This window comes from Pyxicephalus adspersus, chromosome 8 (assembly GCF_032062135.1).
Source record: "Pyxicephalus adspersus chromosome 8, UCB_Pads_2.0, whole genome shotgun sequence".
Lineage (NCBI taxonomy): Eukaryota > Metazoa > Chordata > Amphibia > Anura > Pyxicephalidae > Pyxicephalus > Pyxicephalus adspersus.
Window position 1 is genome coordinate 59,319,519 of NC_092865.1, and position 24,883 is coordinate 59,344,401.

The 24,883-nt window shown below is 38.5% G+C and overlaps 1 protein-coding gene across 1 annotated transcript in view; it reads right to left on the reverse strand.

The window, feature by feature from the left end:
* The window catches only part of PTPRG (protein tyrosine phosphatase receptor type G), a 324,449-nt gene that overhangs the window by 58,729 nt on the left and 240,837 nt on the right, over positions 1-24,883 (reverse strand). The window contains exons 12-13 of the mRNA XM_072421218.1: positions 20,942-21,680; positions 6,279-6,408 (exon numbers count right to left, since the gene is read on the reverse strand). Coding sequence (XP_072277319.1) covers positions 6,279-6,408; positions 20,942-21,680 — 869 coding nt within the window. The remainder of the gene's footprint in view (positions 1-6,278; positions 6,409-20,941; positions 21,681-24,883) is intronic.

The window sequence follows — 24,883 nt, forward strand, 5'->3', positions numbered from 1 at the left end:
TGTGATACAGAGACTGTCCGTAAATTTTTTGATGAGCGTTTTTTTTCTAGATTTACAGACCGAAGAACTGCTCCTGGCTCTGGAAATCCAACACCACAGCTATTCAGGCTGTAATGAATGACGACGGCAAGCCAAGGTGCATATGCAATTTATGTTCCAAAGTCTCGGTGGGGTCAAAAGAGCCTGCGTCTCTTTAATAGAGGTCACCACGAAGCTGGGAAATTTAATTGTATATGTAATGCTGTGTCTCTCGACCCGCCTATGAAATTGGATGTCTGTTCCTTCCCTGGTTTGATGTAGATGTTTTTTCCCCTCAGCAGCCCATCAATTAGCAGTTTTAGGAGATATTATCGGACACGCTTTGAAAACGCTTTCTGTACGGCCAGGCTACGAGGAGCAAAGAACGAGTTAAGGCTGACAGCTTATATAGCTCGAGACCAAGCCAGGAAAGTAATTACAAGTGACAAAGACAGTCTAATGAAGGACAATTTCTAAGAGAAGAAAGCAGGAATGGAATTGGGATATAAAATAAACTGCATTTTATGTCTAAATAAACCATCATCAGGCTTATATCTAATCCCCTGTTTGGGAACAAGTCTCACAGGGCCAGGAAAAGGGGAGAAAATCTTAACAGTGGGACCATACACACAAATATTTGGTGCTTCAGTTAGACTTTAAAGCCTACCACTAGGCTTGGAGGTCCACACAGTAAATGTACTTGATTACTATAGGCTTCTAATAGTAAATAACTTATAATATATAATATAATAATTTTTTAAACCATTATAAATCAATATTCTACTACAAAGTTTGTATTGTATTAGATTGTTAAGGTAACCTTTAAAACTGAGGGAACCCTTTAAGTAACTTTCAGGTCTTATGGAGCCCCTGCTATAATTACTATATCCACAGCTCACATTATCATGGCGGTCAGTAGGAGAAAAATACCTCTTACATTGATGGGCAATGAGAAAACAAGATAGTCAAAAAGTTCATTGATTTCAATGAAACTGACCTGAGAGGTCTAAATTGCTCATCACCCAGGAACCCTAGCAATCTCTGGATGAACCCTTGTTGACTTGTTTGCCACAAAACAACACGTTTTCTGTAATCCCCACCACCCAAGAAATATATCATCCCCACTAAAATGTTGGAAATGCAAGGAATACACCATATTTCTAGGTATAGAGGAGCATGTGACTCGCTCCACGTGACAGTGGTGGATTATCCATTACGTACCAGAAATGTCACGTGGAAAGAGTCCATAGTCCTGTGTAAGCTACATCTCACAGAACTATAGCCTAAAAACAAAGCCATGTGTTACAACGTCCCATTCCAGCCAATGACTACACATTCAACTTGGGGAGAGGATGTTTGTACCAATGAGGAGACTAGTGGACATTGCATGGTTGGAGTGGAGGAGATATTCGCAGACTTAAGTTCTGCTTTAAAGCACTTGTAGCTAACACAAGCCATTCAGGCAACTCAAGGCAGTAGTAAAGGAGCAAAGGAAGGGTGAGTATATGTTGTTGGGAAAAGGGGTTAATGTGAAGTAGACTTTCCCTATATTGAAAAAGCAAAGACAATCCGATCACTCTGTTTAATTACTATTCAATATCTTAATTTTCTAAAATACTAACAAGGTATTTTTTTTCATTCAAGTCCAAAAATCACATCTACCATCCCAAGCTTTTGCTATCTGTTCCTAATTAAATTGTTTGATACCTCCTACACAATGTTACCACCTATACTAGCAAGTATTTGTGTTGTTAAACATGTAAATTGTGCCATATGCCCATCGCTGAAGGCTTGTGTATTTGGTGTATGGAGTTAGTGTAGCAAGAATAATTAATGAAGATTTACTCGTGAAACAGATGTGTCCCAGGAGTCACTGGAATTGTTCTATTTATAGAAAACTATGCTGTGTATCGCTAAATATTTTTCTAGTATAGTTACCAAAACATTTAACATTTTATTTTAATTTAAATTGTAGATTTTTCTTTTTTTGGATAAGTTATATTTTTCATCATCACAATTAAAATGCTGAACAGCAGCCTCTAGATGGCGCTCCTGTGCACATCTTAGAAAGTACAATATACAGTCAGCTGAATGTGCCTATATTATTTTCAATTATATATATTTTATATAAGTATATATTATAAGTATATTTTTACAATCTTTTTATAGGCCAATCACAATGTTTGGTAGCCAGATTAAAAGAAAAAACAATTGAACTCTGTAAAGAGACAAAAAGAGGCAATTTGCAAATGACAACTAACCAGTATTGCCTGGGGTTTCCCTGCAGCTGATCTCATTACTGAGTTACCTTGTTCTGTACTGTGTGCCATCTTGGCAGTAGCAGGGCTTTGCTTTCACATGTCAGAGCCTCCAGCAAGGAAAACAATGAGCAGCTCAGTAATAACCCCACCAAATCTCACCCCAAATCCCATGAGACCAGCAATTGGAGGCTGCAGTGCCTTAGGTCTGCAGAAATACGGCTCTGTAGCTGTAGGCACACTTGCACATTAAGAAGCGCACTGATATTTTTGAAGAGGAACATTTTTCCATTTTTCTATTTGGGCACCGTTGACATTTAGAGACTTGCCCTATAATATAGAAAATTAGTTTTGGACTAATAGCCTTACTCCATGCTTAGTAAATGCCCCATTGTTAAAGGTTCATTTTCATGCAGGATTTCTTCAAATGTACTTGCTTGGATGGCTGGTGTAGTATAGCTCCCATTGTATGTAGTTTAGCTCCCATCAACACCAACCGAATATAAGTCCTTCCTAGACCCTTGCTCCATGGTTGTATTGCTTTCTTCCTTACCTTCTAGCCATTCACATGATGAAGCCTGGGGCTGTGTATTTTGTGAATAGAGCAAAGGGAGACAGAAACATGACCGCCATGCTGGGATTCATTAGCCTTGCATGTCCTGCATTCCAATGGTCTGGAATTGCAGCGGGAGTGGACATAAGAGTATTGAATGGTAAGCTTCTGTAAAGCAGGGATTGATGTATATATCTCAATAGTCTCCACACAGCAGAATATTACACATGCAATGGCCACACTATATCAACGAGTAAAATAAGTTCAAAGACTATGGAAAAGGTTAAGTGTTAGAAGTGTGCACAATGATCCCTATGCATCAGAACACCAGGTGACAAATCATAAATCAGCCCAGCTCCAGCAATGACAGAAAACGCACAGAGCTACCTGGAAGCAGCCTCTTATCTCATTACCTTACTGGAGTTGTTTGCATTTAAAAAACATTAAGAATGCGGCTTGATAGCAGCATTCCATTTCAAGGCAAAAGCTAAATCAGCCTTCAGCCTGTATCTCTCCGCTCATATTTCACAACGCAAACTGCGGAAGGAAATCAAACAGCCACTGACCGGCTTAGAGTGGTGATTTGTAGGAGTTACTATGATTTCTCAGCGCAGAGTACCAGGTCTGATGAATTTGTGATTTCATACAGACTGCAGCGCACAGAAAAAACACTCTGCTCTCCTCCTCCTATCTTAGCAGCTGCAGCTGTGTTTCTCTAAATATCCTTTCTGGATGTAAACACATTAGCACTGCATAAACACCTTGATTTACTAGAATCGGGAAGGGATGGCGGGAGGCGCACACACCAGCTACTTCAATCATTAACCCAACAATATAGTCCTAAGTGTATGTGAACCCTAAAACTAGCTCTCTTACTTGATTCCTTTTGGTCTGGTACAATGTAATTAAAAATTTATTGAAATATCTATTTTATGTGTGCAAAAAAAAAAAAAAAGAAAAATGATGGTCATGTTGGGGATTTAGAGCTGTCCTGTGTCCTCAGCCCACTTCCCACGTTAATCCCAAGGGGCCTCAAAAGCCCTTCAAATTCTTATCTTGCAATATAATATAGTTATCGCTTATGTTTGTAGAGATTACATGGATAAATTCAGAAAAAGGCAATTGTGCATGGCTGGCACCACTAATTAACAAAAATGCTGTGTGTTGCCATCTTTAAACAGCATTTGTGGGCTCATCTGAATGCATTTCTTGCACATTAACAAGCATCTTTCCACACTTGCAGGGCCTTTATAGAGATAACATTGGGCAGAGAGTCATGTGTTGCATCGATTTACTGCATACTTTTTTTATTCTAACTCACTAATGACCTTCTTCACTTCTTGGGCAGCTAAACACACAAAATTGAAAAAAGCTAGACACATTACCAAGCAGAAAATGTGCTAATATGCAAGGTTAGTTGGGTTGGGTAGGAGGGTTGCACTACCTGACAAAGACAAACATTTTGGAAAGCAGTGGTACCCCATTGATCTGCAACAGAGAAGACTCGACTGCTATACAGCACATTTTTTTTACAGAGTGTCAAGTTATCACTTTTTTAACACAGCGATAAGGCCACTTTATAAAATACATATATAAGTAACTTAAAGAGACATACATTTTTTTTCATGATACAACACACAACTGCTATACAAGCTACTATGAAAGTGTGCTAGCACAAAGTACCATTCAAGGTCAATCTGCAACCAAAAACTGCAACCTTGTTGTAGCACAATCTGGTCTATGCTGGAGTTTGCTCCATTACTAGCCACTGACTTCTTCTGGCTGTCTACAGGTAGTAATTCTTTTAGGACTTTGCAAGCGCAAAATTTACCACTATTAATAGGATTGTTTTGCCAAATAGTGCACTAGGTCTGCTGGTTTTGTTACTTCTAGATATCAAACATGTCTCTTTTCCCATTGAAGAACGCTAAATCAACACTTGCTCACTACATCTCTCCAGGTTTCCTGTAGGAAAGAATGATTCCATATTTGTAATCATGTTCACTGAAAAGGCTCATTTTTCCAATAAAAAGGGTAGCTCAAACACCCTGGTTCTTCTGTAAGTCCATCTGAAAATGTCACCTACCAAAAGTGACTGTTAAATGAGAAAGAAATAAATTAAAGTTCTGTTTCCTTACCAATTCAGACCTCTTATGAATCTGCAGATTCAGGAGAGGAATAAGCAAAATGAGCAACTGAAAACGCAGGAAAATGCTTAATATCCCCTCCTGCTTCAAAGCAGGCAACAAACTCTAAATGCCAGAGTGGATGCAGCAGGAAATCTCTCACAGAGACCTCTAATCACGGCTGACTGAGCAGAATGACATGTTAGAGTATATAGCCGCAGCTCCCATCCCACTGCAGAAGAGTAGAAAAGTTGACATTTAAATTAGTTCAGAAAATTTGAATGTTGGAGCATTTTAGACACACGTTAGACTTTACCCTGGCACACAGTCAAGAAATATCACATCAAAAGTAGAAATAGTACAGTTAAATCTGAGGAAACATGCCCTCTAGGCCGGTATAAATCTGAAAGGGGAAACTTCAAAGCAGAATCTATTGGGTAAGTATGTCTGTTCATCAAATATATGAAAGTCCATAGTTCAGATGTTGGTAGTAGCCAAAAACTTGCAGATAAGTACAGCAATAAGTTGAGGATAAAATTACATTTTGGTGTCAGCCCTGGGTTTTATATAGAAAATCCAACCCTAAATTTACCCCAAAACAATTTCTGAATGATTTGTGAATATAATTATAGAGTAATTAAAAGAAATTATTAGTTTATCTTTGCCTCATCTTGTTAACAGCTGCCAAAAAGAATGAATCATTTCATGTAAAATGACTTCATATATGTATTTTGGAAGCCCAACTTTCATGACACCAGTGCTGTTTTCTGCAGCATTGTACTACATGTCTAGGCTGCTCGGATGACCCCCCCCCATGGGGTGAGTCCATGATCCCTACGCTCACAGAAAGTGGAATAAATGGCAATGGATGTTATCTCAGAGAAGAACCAGTGCTGGACCATAATGTGGTAATGCCATAAAAGGGGCATGTTGCATGATCCGTAGGCATTTACGGAACTGCTGTATCCAATAGTGGTGAAAGTAGTCGCCACAGAAATTACAAAGCCAGGCAGGATTCCACAGATCATCAGAAATATGGCAACCCCAATGTAGTCTGTCACAACATAAAGCTTTTATTTTCTAATAAACGAGCCATATTAACATGAGTGAGACCTCATTAAAAGCTATACACAGTACTCATAACCAGTGAACATTTTTATGATTATAATGGTCTTATCCTGAAAACACGTTTGTCATCTTATGTCTACTTTATTTCTGCCCATTGTGCAGGAAAGTGGTTCTGTCCTCTAAGCTCTGTAGACAAAATAACAAACCAAATCTTACAAATCTTACAAAGATTTCTGAAAAGGTTAGATGTCTTACCTCCAGTAAACCAGCACTGCAATCAGTAGGACCAGACAGAAGAAGGTCAACGCAGAGACAACCATTAGCGGAACAATCCACTCCATCTTACTGGACGAAGGTCGACTTGTCAAGCTTGAGTTATTTTCACCTGTTAGAAAAATGAATATTTATGTGAATAAACAATCTTTCAGCATTTCTTATCTACTCATTGTTTGATTTTAAGGAAATCACACTCCTAGAAGCAGTGGCTAACATGGTGTCCCCGCAGCACAGTGGTCATTCATGGGTTGGTTTAATGTTAGGGTCCTGATATGTATGGCGTTTGTTCCTCCTGTTTTTTTTTTTTTTTTTGTGATTCTTCTTAAAATGTTCTTGGTTAAACCCAAACAGCTGATTCTGATGTTGGGATCCTTCAGGTGTCCTTCAGCTAGGAGTAGCTGTGTGGAGAACAGTTAGAGCCCCTGCTATGTTCCTGGAGAAGAAGTTAGAGGAACTCACTTGTTGTTTTATAAACAAAAAAATAATAAAAAATACCTAAGGGAATTCTGACAAAAAAATTAATGGATGGAGTTTTCACTTTGTATATCTAAAACTAGCGTGCCTACGTTAAAATAAATCCTTGTTCACGTGGACTGTTGTAAAGCAGTGAGGTGGTTGAATAGACAAGGCAGGATCTACAGCATTAACCTGGTACCACCTGCACTGCTTATAATTGAAACATACCAACTAATTTCAGTAAAAGCAGCATGGGGTAGCGGTAATTCACAAACAGCGCAGCCACCATGTACCTTTCAGTGTGAAAAAGCTGTTTGGGTTGAATGTTGGATACACAGAATTAGTATGTGTTTCTATTGGGGTTAGAAAGTTTGGGTTACAGCGTGGATTTCATGTTAGAACTACAGAGAGGGCTAATGGTCTTAGTTACATGAAGGTTTAGATTTATTGTTAGGGTAACCTATTTAACCATATAAATATGGTCATCAATTCCAAGGTGCTCTGTGCTAAGAAACATCAACTCTAATCTACCAAAGCAGGGAGATAATGTGTGGAGCAGTGACAGCCTATATCTTTCAGCACTGGCTTCCTTTATTACACCAAGCTTCATATATTCTAGTGTGTGCAGTATAACATACATAACAGAGTAGCATAACTGTGTGATATATAACAGTAAAGAACTACAGAGCAGCCTCATTCATAAAACTGTGCTGACAATACACAGTGTGACAATTTACAGTACTGAATGAGAAACTCGATTATAGACCTGTTATGGATTGCCTGTGCACTCATTACAGGGAGTTACCAGGTGGCACGCAGCAAGACTGCAGAACTGAAAATAAATGTCAAATGTTTCAGAAATAAGGAGGTTATATGGATAGACGCTGGTAAGAAAGCAGCAGAGTGGGTGATGGGGAAACAATGAAATGATAGCACAGCGTGGGATTGTTCTGCTTGTGAATGTAGGCCAGCTATCAGCAGCTATACCCTGCCCTTTAAAAAATGATTCTTACAGGGGGATAATCAGTCTGATGCAAGGGGTAAATGACATTATTCCACCAAGGCAAATGCTCCTTTTTAACCATGGCTAAAAATATAATTAGTGCGGTATGATCTGATAGAATATGACATAGCTCAATATGACTGACAGCAAATGGACATGACAAGAGGAACCTAATATATCATATGAACATTGTATGATCAGAATATATTAGTTGACAGCAGTCCCCAAGAAAGTAAAGCTAAAGGGTCATTCTGCACAGTATTATAATGTTATGTGATGGAACAAATAACAAAATCATTACAGAGCCCCCTGGGTCTCCAACAACTTTTTTTTTTTAAAGGAAAGATCAACCAAAAACTCATATTTCAGTCTGCAGTGGCCACTTGCAAGTGGAGTTACATATTGGCTTCTTTTACCTGTTAGGGACTGCTGCATGGTGAGATTTCCCTTTTTCGGGGGGTTTTGGATTTGGGCTTATCAAGCTCAGAAACAAGTCTGCTATCAGAGAAACAGGTTTGTATTTGTGCTGTGTTGTACATTCCAATTAATTTACATGGCATACGGTTTTTTATGTGTGGATCAGCGTTTATTAGACTGTGGTTTATGTGGCAGGCAGTCTTTTTTCCTACAATCAGTTATAGGATGTGTTGTCAAAGCCAATGTTTGGTCAAGATTTGTTCAATAGAAAATCAGCCCCTTTTTAAAAACAATTTGTATGCAGCCAACATAAGGGTTTTATGGATTTCAACAACTACACTTTCACTTCCTGTGTGGTCAGCAAAAAAGGAAGTAGGAGGAAATTCTAAACACTCAACCCACATTTGGTTAGAAGAGTGGATGTGGGTTAGAGCCTCTGTCAGAGTTCTTTTGCTGCGTGTATCTGTTGAGCAAGTTTCCCCATGTGGCCACCAAGACAAGAAGTGAAGATAAGGAAAGGGTGAGAAGAATTTAGTGCATCCCATTAGACCAGAATAATCCTGTGTGTTTCTACTAATACCCAAACTACTGCACCATGCACATGTGGAATGTCTATGCAAAAAACCAAGGCAACTGCATTGATGTGCAGCAATTACTAAAAAGTATGGTGCACAGTGTTGATGGGAAAAAGGGTCTTTTGCAGTTTCTTTTGAGTTTTTGAGTGTGTCCTGCAGGTTTAATATAAAAACCTGGGTTGGGGTTAATTTAAAGCTCAACTCCAACAACCAAATGTCATTGGCAAAGGAGATTCTTTCTCCACTGGGGACACAAAAAAAAAAAACTCTACTTTTCTGTGTCCTTTGTTGTTGTCGCTCCCAGTTCAAGTGACACAGACAGGAAAAGTAGAATTCTCCTTTTCATGGTAGACACCTTCACAGGGGGTTAAACGTCATTTACTGTGTAAAATGTCTAAAATGTGGCTTTTTTATTTACTAATTATAGAGTGTATGTAGAGGAGTGTATACCTTTCCTTTCTTTAGTTTATGCCATACTGGTCTGGCTTGGCTATATCTAATGGAACAAAAGTGGTAATAATTACAAAGACAATGTTTTCATGTCCTTATGCTGGTAATACACATAATAAAAATGATTGAAATGCTTTTTTGTCAGGTGTATTAGGACACCCTTAGTGCAAAATCAAGTTCCTTTTTTAATAGCCTTTATATAAAATACAACTTTTATGTTATGTTGAGCTTCACATTAAAGTATATCCAATGCTAAAACCTTTTGCTTTTAGATGGCTTATCAGCCCTCTTTTTTAGGAATTTATGGCTGTCTCAGCTGAAGGGCATTCAGTCCTTCTACTTGTTATGGTGATCAATGTCACTTGTGCAAAAAGTGGTGGAAAAAAAAGAAAGTTGCAGGAATAACTTTATTGTTGAGTACCTGTGAATAGGGGTAATAATGGCAACTGTATATAAGACTTTCTATAACTTGGAGATATTGGGCCTGATTTATTAAAGCTCTTCATGGCTGGAGAGGATACCCTTTCATCAGTGAATCTGGGTGATCCAACAAGTCTGGAAAAATCTGGTTCAGGATTGAAAACATTTGCTAACAAATAGCAAATGACTTTTAGGAATTCTTTTTGAGGTTTGCTGTATCACCCAGCTTCACTGATGAAAGTGTATCCTCTCTAGCCTTGGAGAGCTTTAATAAATCAGGACCATTGATGGCAAATAAAAAAAAATGTAACCCTACAAAAAGGTTACTATACATTAGATATATTTTATTTGTTCATAATGTAGGATATTTGCAAGTAACCTGTAGACATTAGACCTGTGTGGACCTGTAAACTTCCCCATTTGCTATGAGAATTATTTTGGGTATTCCAGCACTGTCTGTCAAGCACTGGGCTCCCTAAATAGCTAAAGATAGTAAAAAGTGGCGCCATGTGCTAATTTTTTTATGGCACTCGAATGAAAGCGACTTTATTAGTTTTAATAAACAAGGCTGTAAAAGCCATCATCAATTTATAGGGTATATTTAAGGCCCACACTGACCGTATTTCTACAAAAAAAATCTAAGAGGCCAGATAAGGTGGGAGGTGGTAAAGTGGAGCTGCTAATAAATGATTATAGTTCCTGTAATATGGCCATTGTGCCATGATATAATAATATTATTATGTTTTTGTCTTTTACCTTTAACCTAGTCAGGCCAGCTTTTTTAAAGTTGCTTTTAAAGAAAATGATTTTTGCCACACAGGCAGAAATAAAGCTGAAAAATAAAAGATTGGATCTGATTAGCTGCTAATTAGCACCTTGTGGTTTCATGAAATGTTTAGGGAAAACTCAAGAACCTTGAGAAAACTCAAGAACCCACTGGCTACGCTGACCTTTACGCAGAACTTCAGCCATGAATCATTCTAATAGTGCTTTAAAAGATACAGTCAAAAACTTTTGCTGCAATATTGACTTAAGTCTCCCCGTAGTACTACTATGCTGGGTGGCCAGCAACATCCAAATAACCAGCTCACAGTCCACATTGCCCTATAATCACCCCCTAAACATGAGTGATAAGCTCTCATCTACAATTCACACTTCGTTCTCCCTCTGTCAACACATTAGCTGACTGCTTTCTAATGTCACACGCTAAACCTGCTAAATAGGTGTATGCAAATACCAAGGTTTCCAAAAATAAGTAAAAATAAACATTTAGCCCCACTTTCAATAAATAAGAGATGCTTATAATGTCAGACACATGACATGTTACCCCTTTTCTCTTACATAGGGCTAGAGTAGAGACTGCAAAAGACATTTGGCCCATAGATCCCAGGCGCATGAAAACCCTCCAAATGCTGTCTGGCATCCTTTGCTTATCCCTGCCTACAGGGGTGCATAAAACCTGAAATCTGGCTTTGGGACTATAAGTCATAAGTGAGACAACCTGACCACACAATAGGGCACTTGTGTTTAGATGGCATGGTCAGTAACAAACAGAAATCGGATGATTCCTTTAGTGACTAGCAGAATCACCAGGTTCTTCAATTTTCCAAAAAAAGCTAACATGCAGCCTAAATTGCGTGCATTAAAGAACAGATTTAATGACAATTACACAGCAGCAATAATTAACGTCTGTTGCATTTTGTCAAGGTATAGCCACTTGTCTCCAAGCCTAATGTCATACTGATAAATATGGCAGTCTGTATAGTTTGCAAATTCTTCCTTCACATAACCAGAATCTAAGATGAATCCATAATGCATTGCTGTTGCGGCCCATACATGCAGTTTGTGTGTTGAAGCTTGCAAGGAGATCTCTTTTACAAAATCAAATCGGCCAATTACCAGGAGTTTGTGTTACAGGCAGAGACCCCACCCAAACTCATGGGCCTCTGAGTGTGGGGCCCCTTACAGTTCTGATAGATTCTATATAATGAAGCGCATGAGAGCAATACTTGCTGGCTGCACAGAAGAACATGCAAGTCTCGAGTTAAGCAGGATGACCCAGGAAAAGCTGAAAGGTTAATTAAAGATGGAGTGAAAGTGCTTGAAATGAGAGAGCAATAAGCAGATGAAAGAATACTGAGAGCTTTATTAAATGAACCTCAATATGTTACAATACATAATTCACTGCAAATAGAAAATTCTTACAATTCCATCAGTAATGATCATACCCCATGTTCCAGCCCCCCAATACTATACACTTTTCGTTTCGTTTTACACCATTGTACACTTCTTTCATAGATTCATTGACTTCTGTTCTACCATCGCAGGCAATAGATTACAGTCGATGTTATTAACAGCTTTATTTATATCTTTGGTCAGTCTGCTGTTCAAGACCATTTGAAAGCTTTAAATGTCCCTAATGTAATGTTTTGTGGTTACATACCGTAGTAAGGAAAGTGTAATGGACCACTGAACCTAAAACAAAAGTTGACATCATGTAGAAGAGCTAATAGCATTTACAGTTATGTATGTAAAAGTGCTGATACCTGTACAGAAAGAAAATTTGACCTTAGTAGAACTCATGCTAACCGCCTATTGGTGCATGGCAGCCATCATTTTAGCATAGGGACTAGTTGGTAGCTAGTTCTCCAATTTATTCAAAGGGAAACCAAAAAGGTTTTGGTAGAACATACACATTAATGTTAAATGTTTTCTAACCTCAGCGTCTTCTGAAACTTTTACAATATTCTTAGACGTTAATGAAACCTCTATTACTGCTATTCACAACTTTAGTGATTCTTAAAAAAACTAAGGAGGAATATTGCCCAGCTACCAAAAACTGAATACATAAAAACTTGTAAAGGAATGGAACCTAAGTGGTCATTCCTATAATTTTTTTTTCTAGTAAGTGTAAGACAGAGCAAGATTTCCTTTGAGTATTTTATATGACCAAAGTTTATAGTACTTGAGCATGACACCAATATAAGCTTGTCTGACACCCCATTCCAAGTCCATGAGCATAAATATGGGGTTGCCCTTTCCCCTCTTCAGCCATACCAGTCTACTCTGGGAAGGCCTTCAACAAGATTTTTTGCCCATTCAACTAAAAGTGTGGTCAGATACCAATGTTGGATGAGGGGAACTGGCTAAGAATTGTTGTTTCAATTTGTGCCAATGGTATTTATTATAGATGAGTTTGGAGTTCTGTGAAGGCCACTCATGTACCTGCACACTACTTCCTAAAGGACCTCATTTTGTGAGAGGGAACAGTTGTGCTGGAACAGAAAAGAATCTTCCACAAAATGTTGCAAGACTAGAAGTGCACAACTTTATAAAATATCTTTGTATGCTATACCATCAACGTTTACTGGAAACCTGGCCTCAATTTGTAGTGTATTCACAGGCTATGTGTGATGGTCAGGTGTCTACAAACCTTTGACCAGATACTATACATTCACTGGATGTCTCTGCCATTCATTCTGGAGAACTACCTCACTCTACAAGGATTTATGACTAGTTTGAGTCCTGTTTGATACTCTATAGTTATTATTTTTCAGTTTATTGAAGCAAATACAAAGTTAGTTCTTTAGTTAGAGGATAATGACACAGACAGGTAACAAAGGGTTATTAGGAGTCTTCAGCATATCAAGTTACCTCTAACTAAGTCAGCTAGGAGCACATTACAAAGCTTTGGTAATTTAAATCATTTTAATGAAAACATGCTATTTTGTTTTCCTGTTTACAAAGGACTATAGCAGTGCTAGAACAAAATGTTTTTTTATAAGAAATGCAAAGTACAGTCTGCATCTTGCAAAGAAATCACTTCTCCATGGAGAATCTTTGCAAGCGGCTATTATATAGAATTTGATAAATAAAATATTAGAATGATCATAAAAGCAGCAAGCTATCAACGTGCCTGACAAACAGATCAGTCTGCAATCACAAAGTTAACTGTCAGAAAAAGCCAAGATCATTGTGTTATGTTTAGTAATTGGTGGCTAGGGTTATCATGGAAGGAATGGTTTAAATAGCAACAGAAACTATTCATAACATAACAGATACAATAGTCTGAGATCTGACCAGGTTGTTGTAAAATTCTTTTCCATCCAATGGTAAATTTGAATGGTCCAGATTTGAAGTGAGACTGTTCTTACAGGAATAACTAGTTCACTGCTTTGGATTTTCTTCTAGTAATCATTGCCATTTGCCTAGAGTTGCTCTTTAAAGCAGTGAACAAATTATACCTATAAGAACAATTAACCCAAGATGAAAACGCTCCCCATAACACTCGGCACTAAGTCTTTAGGCTACTGAAGGCAAGATCTAAACAGGCCTTCATGTATATTTTATATAACAAGGGACCTTGTGCCTGATTATGCCCCATGTAAGATGGGCATGATTGTGTACATTGGTGGGTTATTAGAAATGACAACACAAATAGCCCTCCTACTCAGTGTGCATAGTGGGCAGCACAGTTGGCTCAGAGGTTAGCACTCTGGCCTTTGCAGAGCTAGGTCACAGGTTTGAATCTCAGCCAGGACTCCATCAGCAAGGAGTTTGTATGTTCTCCCTGCATCTGCATGGGTTACCTCTAGTTTCTACCCACATCCCCCCCAAAAAAAAACAAAACGTGCAGTTAGGTTATTTGGCTTTCCCTTAGATTGGGTAATGCCATATGGCTATAGTAGGGACATTAGATTGTGAGCCCCTTTGAGGGACAGTTAGTGACATGACAATGGACATTGTAAAGCTGTAATATGTCGGAGCTAAATAAATACAAGTGAATAATAATAGCCACACAGCCCAGTTCGGTTTCTGAGGGTCTCACCATTGCAGTGAATTTAGTGAAGGGCCTGGAGGAGGCCCAAAGGCTTGAAGGTTGATAAGATTTTTTTTTAAAGAAAAAAGTGATTAGAGATTTTTTTAAGTGTATTTCTTAAGTGATTTTATAGGAGGCAAATGGGAGTTTGTTGTTTTAGGTGATTTGGTATGCTATAGCTCTTGATCCTCAATTTAGGAATTATGTTTTAAAATTTTGGAAGGTTGAAGAAAATTAGGAAATGGAACATGATTTGTGTTTTAAAGCAGCCCTGACCTGACAAATTGATTTAGGGAAATCCACCCTACCATGATTCTCATTCAAGAAAACCTAACAGAAATGTTTACCATACCTGCGATCCCTTCTTTGCCTAGCTATGTAGGCGAGTCAATAGGTTTCCAAAATGTCATAACTACAGGGTTAGGAAAGAAAACTGACTTTGTCCTCTTAGCATTACATACTAGCTCAGACATTGCCAGTAGGTAAGACATTAAAGTAAATGTTAGCACAGATCCCTGTTCACACCAGTTGGATAAAGTTAATTATAAAGCCATACAAATTACTGCACAAAGCCAATGATTAATGGGCATATTTATAACCCGTGAACATTAAAGTGCCTTGCTGTACAGCCTTGCTTAATGCCTGGCCTGGAAATGCATTAATGAGACACTTTGCATTAAAAAAAGCCAGTAAAATATACTGTGGTCAAAATACCTAATATAATGGACACATTAGGTCATTATTAGCAAGCTGCAAAGGAAAGGTACAAAGCCCCAACTCCAGAGCCAGGTGGTTGTTAAAGATAAACCTTTGGGGTTACAATGTGGAGGGAAAATTGGAAGAACTTTTATTGGACTCTAAGTAGGATTAACCACTAAAATAATCAAGAATTTAAAAGGTCCACCCATCTTAAGTTCTTTCTTTTTTCCCTTTTTTTACTAGGTAAAATATTTTATAATAAAACATGCACATTCTGAAAAGCCTGCAAGCCAGTGGTGTTATTTTTTTGTTTTACAAAGCCAATCAACTTGGATAAGATCATTATGTCAAACTGATTGGTTATTGATTGTTGGTATGGATCGGACACCATCATTGACAACTGGGACTGAGAGCAACCAGCTGTGCTAAGCGCCTGCTGATGGCTCTCAATACAGAGGATGTCCTCAAAAATGTATTGTATGCAGGGATGAATAAAAAAAAAAAAAACAAGGAGTGGGTTCCACATAGGTTGGCTCCCCACAGCCTAAAAGTCACAGCTTCTAGGAGTTTAGAGATAATACAAATTATAAAGTGGACTCATCCTTAGTCAAGTGACTGCCTAGGGCAACCTTTCTCAATCTTTTTAACATGGGGAAACCATTGAAATAACTTTCAGATAGCCAAACTTTCCAGAGAGGCACAAATTGCTCATTGTGCAAGGAACCCCTTGCAGCCTCCGGAGGAACCCTGGTTGAGAAACACAGGCCTAGGCCGAGAGGTGCATTTTAGGAGAATAGTGTCATCGGTCTATTGTCATCTCTGACCCATAATCTCAGTCTAGGAATTAGATATGAACGGTGTCTAACTGAAGCTGCCACCCAAGATATTAGAAGGAGCACTGTGATCTTTGTAAAAGATGATAAATACCTGCAAGTGTTATATGTACACATAATATAGCATCATGCATATGTAAATATATAGGATACTAGGTGCAATTTAAGGTTTTTGTTTCCCCACACAGTGCTGACTTCTGTTCATATTCAATTAAATATCTTTAGTCTTGGAGGACCTATAAAAGCCTTTTTGGATAAATGATTTATTTGCTTGTACAACACATTCTAGTTTTTGTGTTTGGAAGCCTTTTCAAGGTACAAAAAGGTTTCGTTTAGATTACAAAGTCTAGAGCATTTTAAAAGACAACTAGAACCGAGAGCAGATTGAAACTTGTTGTTTGAGCTATAAAAGATTTGCTTTCAAATCGAAATCAGAATTAAATATCCACCAAGGAGAATAAATAGAGAAAGAGGAAAAACAAGACAGAGTATGTATTTGTTCTCTCTACACTTTATAGCAAAGCCTAGGGGGTGGCTGCTGGATTTCAGCAACAATTGCTGCTCTGGTATTATAAATGTGTTGTTAGTGCATCAATTTCAGGAAAAGCACCAAGGTGCCCTCTACAGGTCAGAGTGAGAATTAGGATTTCCTTCTCAGATTGTAGACTAAGTGATGCTCCCCTGCTATCAATTCACCACAATAAAATCAATTGAGAGTGATATATTTGAAAAGGGTGTAAATTTAAAGCAAATCTGTTTAATGTAGATCATATTAAAACAATGCAGGTATTGCACTGAAATTTCCAGAAAGCAGACACTCTAAAACATAACTTGCATTTATTAACATTTATTAAATATATTTTAAATGCAAGTAATGTAATTACAAAACATTTATCTCAGTGTCTTGTACAGTAGGACTAGGAAAAGCAGTCAATACTATAAGTCAGGCTTTGCTGGATGCACAAGACAATGAACTTACTAAGAGAAGGAAAAAGTAGAAAGAAGACTTCACCAGTCTTGTGGTGCTCGCTCATTGTCCACAGGGCAGGAATGTGACCTAACTCTATTCCATAAGAGAAATAAAATAGGTCATCATGAATCAGAGCATTTTCTGAATTCTTAGAGGAGATGGAAATCCTTCTGATTTGACCCCCCAGTAGGGATTTGTTGGCTCTAATAATCAACTACCAAGCCAATGTTGAGGCATTGCACCAAGGTAAAAGACTTATATGTGTGCAAGTGTCTCTTATGTACTATGCACACAAAATGTTACAATCTGAAGGATTTCCTTCTTTTTTTCTTTACTTTTGCCATGAATGTAGCGTTGTATTCACATGCTAAACTATCTGCTACACTCCCGTGCTCTATGCTGGCTGGTTGGAGAAAGTGGCTGGATAACAATGGAAACAGAGACCTTTGTACAATGTGTATCTCAATGCAGGTGTATTACAATAACTTAATTATGGCTTACGGTCATCTGCTGCCGGTGGGTTTCATTATTGTTTATTTGCTTATATCTCTCTATGACCATGTTTCTCAACCAGGGTTCAGTTCCGGGACATTCTTCCCCCTGTCCAGCAATGTAAGACATTGTTCCTATTGACCAACACACTAATATACTATGAGCTGTACATAAAGGAGGCCTTCTCTTAAGACCTGAAAGATATTTCTAGAGTTCCCTTGAAAGGTCGAGGAAGACTGTTGCATGGCTTCTGAGATACCCAAGCTTCCAAGTCTATTCTTCCATCACCACCTTTATAAGCAATCTCAAATTCCTTGTTTAGATTCTTTTCTAATAAAATTATTGAAAATGCAACAAAAGAAATCAGTCTCCATGGTAGAAGACCAAAAAAAGTGTATCAGACTACTAATGGTTATAACTCCTGACAGCTGTACTTTTATGCTGGTCATGCACAGGTTGATTTTCCTGTTCACTCATTCTAATTTTTCCTTGCATCAGCCACAAATAAATTCTAAATTTATAAATCTGATTGACCAAAAGTGAATATTGTTAGGGCTACAACTAAGGCTACGTACACACTTTAGATTTTTGTCGTTGGAAATGATATTTCACGATCCTTTCCAAGAAAAAAAAGACTGCACGATGGCACCCTGCTGCGCTCTCTCCCCTTCACTTCCATTGTGGTCGTTCATCTTTCGTCGTTCATGGAACCACATCCGACGACCACTGTACACACATCAGATTCTCGTTGCCCTGAGGCGAGAATCGTCTGACGTGTACGTAGCCTAAAACTGCTTAGATTGGTCAGGTCAGAAGATTTCTGTCAATTGTATCTGATGGGTTTATGAGACCTCACTATTAATTTCTGTTTATTTGATTTATGTACATTTTATTACTATACATTTACCTTTAATGCATGGTTGGCTGGGTGTATAGCACTTTGGCCTTTGCAGCACTAGGTCCAAGGTTCAAATCTCATCCATGGAATGACTGTGTTCTCCCTGTGTTTGCATGGGTTTCCTCCCACATCCCAAAAACAAGCAGTAAGAAAAATTGGTTTCCCCTTAAAATTGACCTTACCCTGTGTTAATGACATATGACTATGGTAGGGACATTAGATTGTGACCCACTTTGAGGGACAGCCAGTGATATGACCATGGACTTTGAACAGCTCTGTATAAAATATGCTTTTCTCCTCTTGGACCATGCATTGGTCACAATGTGTATTGATATGATCAATTGATTTGTGGTCAACATTTGTATCCAACAAGCCAATGAAATTGATAACCAGTAGAAATATTGTTGATTTGTGCTTAAGTAGTATGAGTCAGTGGTAGCAAAACATGGTGTTATCTCATATCTCTGGTTGGCTTTTGGGTGGACGTTACAACACATTTTTCGGTCCCAGTAGTAGAAAATAACACCTTAGAAAGGTCAAAGAAAGGCTGGAACAGAAAGGAAGCTTCCTAAAAACTGTTGTCTCAACAGAATAGGAAAAATATCCTTCACCGGACACTTAAACCCAATCACTTGGAGGGGGACCGTATACTTCTGGCCGTACAGTGTAGTTTTACATAGATAAGAGTAGTTGACATTGTTCATGTCTGTATGTAGCACATTTTACCAGTATATGGTACCAGTGTTCTACTAAACTCATGGAAAGCCAATAGTGCAATCCAAGCAGCAGAATGCCGTCAATAAAGAATCCTGAAAGGAAGGACCATAATTTGACATTTGACCACCATCTTTTAGAAATGCTTCATTATTCGCATATTATGCACAAGTAAGCCAAGTCATGTCATAAAATCAAAAATTTAGAAAATGCATTTGAATTAGGTAAACCAGCCCAACATTTTCTTTTAAGAAATAGAAATGTTTGTAGATTCTATGACAACCCTTTGTGGACATCTGAAAACAGGAAGCAGACAAAACAATTTTATCATAAATGCCCGTTCCTTTTTACAACAGAGATGATTTTGGACATTGGATAAGAATGCCACCTCTATGGAATTTGGTTTTGGGTGGTGGGTAGCTTTGTGCTTAAATGAACATTATCAAAGCCTCTTTGTAAATTTAATTTACAATTTAATTCACCATTTGTTGGTCCATTTCTGGTTCCAGGAGCATGTAAAAGAACTGTTTCACAAGCAACTTTTCAGAACAGCACTGGAATAATTCAGGCTTGAAAATGCAAAGGCAAAAACTTTTTAGGTAAGTAGAAAATAAAATTATCTAATCAGCTTCACCCAAAACTAAATTCAGTCTGTACAGAGCCCTGATTTTAAGTGGAATACCAACCAAAACATTGTTTTCCCCCATTCAGCTAAAAAGTTATTTTGCTTTCCTCTGTAAAAATCAGTACAATTTCTGTTATAGAGCAAAGGCGAAGGTTTATTAACACTTGCGTAGTTTAAGTAAAAGTTTACAAGGTATAAAGTAAATGGTACCCATTTATCCACAAGTCTTAGAAATCTGTAACATAAGCATTTAAAAAAAAGGAGTAAAAAGACCAAAAATACTAACTTTGGCCACTTGTCCACCTTTGCTTCTAATAATTTTCCTTTATAGCTTTTGTTTAATAAAAAATAGCCTGAATCATGGGTACGGACTCATTACTAGTTTAAGGGTCAACCTCCCCATGAACCTGCCGACATATTAAAACACCTGAAAATTTCAAGAGGAAAGTCATTTCTGTGTTCCAGGTTCTGGATCTACACACTTGCTGTAGCTCTGAAGGGGAATAGGGGGTTCTGTTTCATTATGGAAAATGCAACAAAAAAGTGGACAGGAACACCTAAATCTTCCAGGTGGGCAAAATTTTGTAATAATGGCAGGTCTCACAGTTGGAGCACCCAAAAAAAAGAAGCCTGGGGTAGACTCCTACCTACAACATTTTCAATCTTTACCTATAAATATAACTTTCAAGTGGACCCTTTAAGCAGACATCTATTTATTGTTCAAAATAAAGGACTAAAAACTCAACATTTTCAACTGATTTTGCCAAAATGTTTTCAGCATGGTGGCTCACCAGTTACTATTTTGCCTTGCAAGTCTGGGGTCCTGGAAAAATTCCAAAGAAGTTTACTTTTTCCCCATATTTAAATAGGTTTTCCCCCCACTTTTGCGACTAAAAACCATCAAAATCTGAGGGCTCTTCCAATCAACCATCATTTGAAGGTTGCATATTTACAGAACCTTTGCTCAAACTACTCTGTTTTAAGCCAAGTTATCTTGAAGAAAATGAAAAAAAAACTGGAATGTACTCATTAGTAACAAAAATCAGAAATTCAGGAAACTTAAAACACATAGAGGGCAAACAAAAGGAGTAAGCAATGTGAAGAGACCGAACAGTGAGGTTAGTTCTATGTACAGGAATTCTGATCAAAGGTTAGTTTCTATGTACAGAAGTTCTGACCAAAGGAAACATTCTTTCAGTAAGAAAAGTCAATAGATTAAGGACACAGGAGATACTGGATAAGCCCCGTAGACCATAGAGCTAGTCACCAACCTGCGTAAACAGTGATGAGTCTGTTGTCCAAGTCTTTGCCATCTTTTGTCGAAACATATGATGTTTGATCCAGATTGTAATCTTCTGTGGACGGCACTGTGGTTTGTAAAGGGACCTCCTCAGTCCCGGCAGGTACGTCCTTGTCCCTGCCATCTATTAAAGAAGTATTTTGTTTGTTCTCTGGGTCAGTCAAAGTTTCATTAGCGCCAGCGTCCTGAAAATCACCAGTGCTGGCAGTAGTTGGGGTGGACTCAGTTTGGTTTTGTGCCTCCGAAGAGTGTGTGGTTATACTTTTCTCTTTTTTCTCAGTGTCCTTTTCACCCTCCTCCTCTTGCTCGCGCTCACCCTCTTCCCCCTCTCCTTTCTCATCTTTATCTCCTTCCTCGGCCCCCTCGCTGGTTTTTGTGGGAGAAGCATCAGTATCAGATCCTGTAGACGGCAAAGGTTCAGTTGTAGAGACAACAGGCTTTGCAGCTTGTTTGCTGGCAGAGGAGGAAGTAGGGAGGCGAGTGGGCCACACAGTGCTAGGAAAGGAAGGCAAACCACCACCGCTAAAACCAAGGCCTGCAAGCAAAGTACTTGTCACCACAGAGGCCACCGTAGCTTGGCTCCCACTGGAAGAGGGACCCATGCCGGTAGCCATGGAAACAAAGGAAAAGGGTATGCCCGAGGAAGTCCAGGTAGATGATCCCGAACTGATTGGAGCCATGTCAGCAGAAGAAGCAGGAGAAGCAGTAGGCTTTTAAAGAAAAGATCAAAGACAAGAGAGTCAGTACAATACCTGAAATCATACTTCTATACAGTTTTCTGAATAATGGCTCTTTCCAAACACTCTCATTCTGCATTGAAAACAAAACAAGTCACCATAGCAACTGTTGGCGTTTTGTGATATAATATACATAGAAAAGAGACACCTCTCATCAAACTTTTGTCCCAAGAGTCCCATTACAACAATGAAGATGTTGCAGCACACTGGCTGCCATAAAGAACAATCGCACAGATGCACTGGAAGTTTCGGTATATTTTCAGATATGAGGAAGATTTCAATGACCCTGAAAGCACAATTACACAGAAGCCTAAAAATAAAAACTAGGAGGAACCTTCAGGCTATGCAGAAAGTCTGGGCAACTTTGGCCAGATGTCACTCTGGAGTGAATAAATATAAAGAGGACCTTTCACTAAAAGGTCTGCTTACATTGGTGGAACCCCCTTCAAAAACTCTCTGCCCCTACATATTGAAGGTGAAAAATGTATATGTAAAGGAGAAAGTTACAGTTATGACATTACCACCCTTCTGCCTAGTTCTATGGAAGATGCTCTTGTAAAAAAAACTCTCTTCTCACAAGACTTCTCCTGCGCTATGGTCCAAAGAACATAAACCGGGGACTACAGACACATCATGCCCATCTTTGTAGAAGATGGGTATTTGGTGAGAATAAATGAATAATAGTTATTTACAGGTACACTGCAAAATCACCTACTAGATTTATGTGAAATACATGGAGTAGGTGATTTTGAAAGAAGGTCCAGCTAGCAAATCTTAGATTTAATGTTGGGTCCACGTTAAAAAGCAATTCCAGACAAAGTAATTTAACTGTGAAAATATATCTAAACCCAAGAACAGAAAAGTTGTTCATTGTAACAAAGTGGTTCTATGATGTGGAGGTTAAATATAATATCTTAAATTTTCATCCAATGATCCTATCATGCCCTAAGGTGACAACACTCATTGTACTGGATCTACGGAACAGCATTATAACCCCAAGGTTGTACATTCCTGATTTGGACTACAGGGCACCCCACCCCAACTCCATACTATGTCTTACTATATATATTCTACTACTCAAATAATATATAATCTACTATATAAATAATAGGCTGTATCTGACTGTTGTCCACATAATTAAAAATAAAATACTTTAAAGAAGCTAATAAAATTGAGGAGTGGGGAGTACAGATAACAGCAAGTGCCTAGAGAAGGTAAGGTGTTTGTGGGTGGGTGTTTAACAAAAAAAAGTATCATTTAAGGGGGACTCAAAAGGCACAAGTAGGTCTGTCTAGGGCAGGGGTGGGCAAACTTTTTGACTCAGGGGGCCACAATCTGAAAAAAAAAAATTTGCAGAGTGGCTGGGCCGATGATAGAGTGGGCGTGGTTATGCCATCATGACGTCATGATTTCATAACCCCCCCACTCTCCCATCGCAGATCAGAACCTGTAATGGAAGATTTAGTGGGTTGTGTGCCCCCCCGGCAAGGTCCTTCTCCTGACCCTGCTCAGGGTGGCACCGGCCAGACCTGTGGAACACCCAAAGGGCCGTATACGGCCCACAGATTGCCCTTGCCTGGTCTAAGGTGCTTTATATTCCTGAAATTAGTTATATAAAGGTTTTGCAATATAATTGAAAAAAAAAAAAATATATATATATATGTGTGTTAATACTTAAAAATATTATTAGTCTGATCAACTGAGCTAAATCTTGTCTCTTTAAATCTTTAATATACCCTAGATACAGTATACCCTAAACAACACAGAACATGAGCAAGTAGGTAGAATCTAAATCAAATGATTTAATGAAAAATGTGCCCAGCACTGCTCAGTTGTTCCAGGCATTGCAATGTACCTTTAAATTAGAGAATATTACCTATGGGTCTGTTGCCCTTAGAACAATCTCATAAAAAAGACTGCAGATATTAAAATGGCTGCCTGCGTTTACGGTTGAACAAAAAACAAACCTGGCTTTACAGCTCCCAAATTTCTGATTACATTTGCCACCACCGGATGTCACTATTGTGTCACCTACCGCACATAACATTTCGCTCGCTGATGCGCTGCTTAATGAAAAAAAATTTGGCACTGCATGGGAAATACGGATTTCCTAACAACATTCAATTCATTTCCTCCGGACACAGAGTTTAAGGTCCAAACCAAAACTTGGATACAAAGTGCTGCCTGTTATTATGACTGCATTAAGTTCTATGGACTGAACAGTCCAGCTGGTAAATGTCTGTTTATGTTTCTGTTGTACAAGGTAGATCAAGGCTGTAACCTTAATAATTGTAATAATTCATTGGCATAAACTTTTGTGTTCCACCAGCAAGAATGGAGCCTGCGCTACAAACACAAATGTGCCATAGAGTTTATATGGGGTAGGGGGGTCATTTAAAGGCTTAATACAGGGCTTTGACAACTCACACAGTCTAAAATGAACATGTGCCTATACTAACGTGTTCATTACATACCCAAAGTGTGGCCATGATGGTAAAAATGGCACTGTCACAGTGAAAATGCTAAGCGTTGATAATGAACTCTCAACCGGTGATGTCATGTCAAGTTACAGTGATCACCCAACAAAGCAAAATTTAGGAAAAGTATTTCATGTTTTGACTGTAAGTTCTTTTTTCTCTAAAGCAGGGGTGCCCAAGAGGTGGATTGCGATCTACTGGATGTCAAAGCCAACGCGAGTAGACCGCGGAGCCCTGCCTTTCAAAATAAACTCTACCGCGCACAGGAGTTAAGTCCAACTTTTTATTGTTGGTAGATCATTTTGATTTGGTCATTTTAAAAGTAGTTGGCAAGCCAAAAAAGTGTGGGCACCCTACTCTAAAGTAACAAAACACTATGCTGTCTACCTCAACACGACTCCTCTCCCGCTATGGTAATCTACCGGCCTGAAAAGCCGAGCTGCTTGTTCTCACAGGTAGACCCTCTGGTAAAATTTCTATAAATGTTTATGGAGAAATGGGACAGTGGTGAAAAGCTGGCCATGTCCTCTGTGGAGCATACTGAGACAATACAACTGATTGATGGGGGCACACAGAACCCTAGCCACTCCAAATAAAACTAAGAAGCCCATTTTAGGTAAAGCCACGTTATATGGAGGCCATTTACATAAATGTATTGTTGTAGATTATCACTTTTCACAACCCACTACCACACAATGC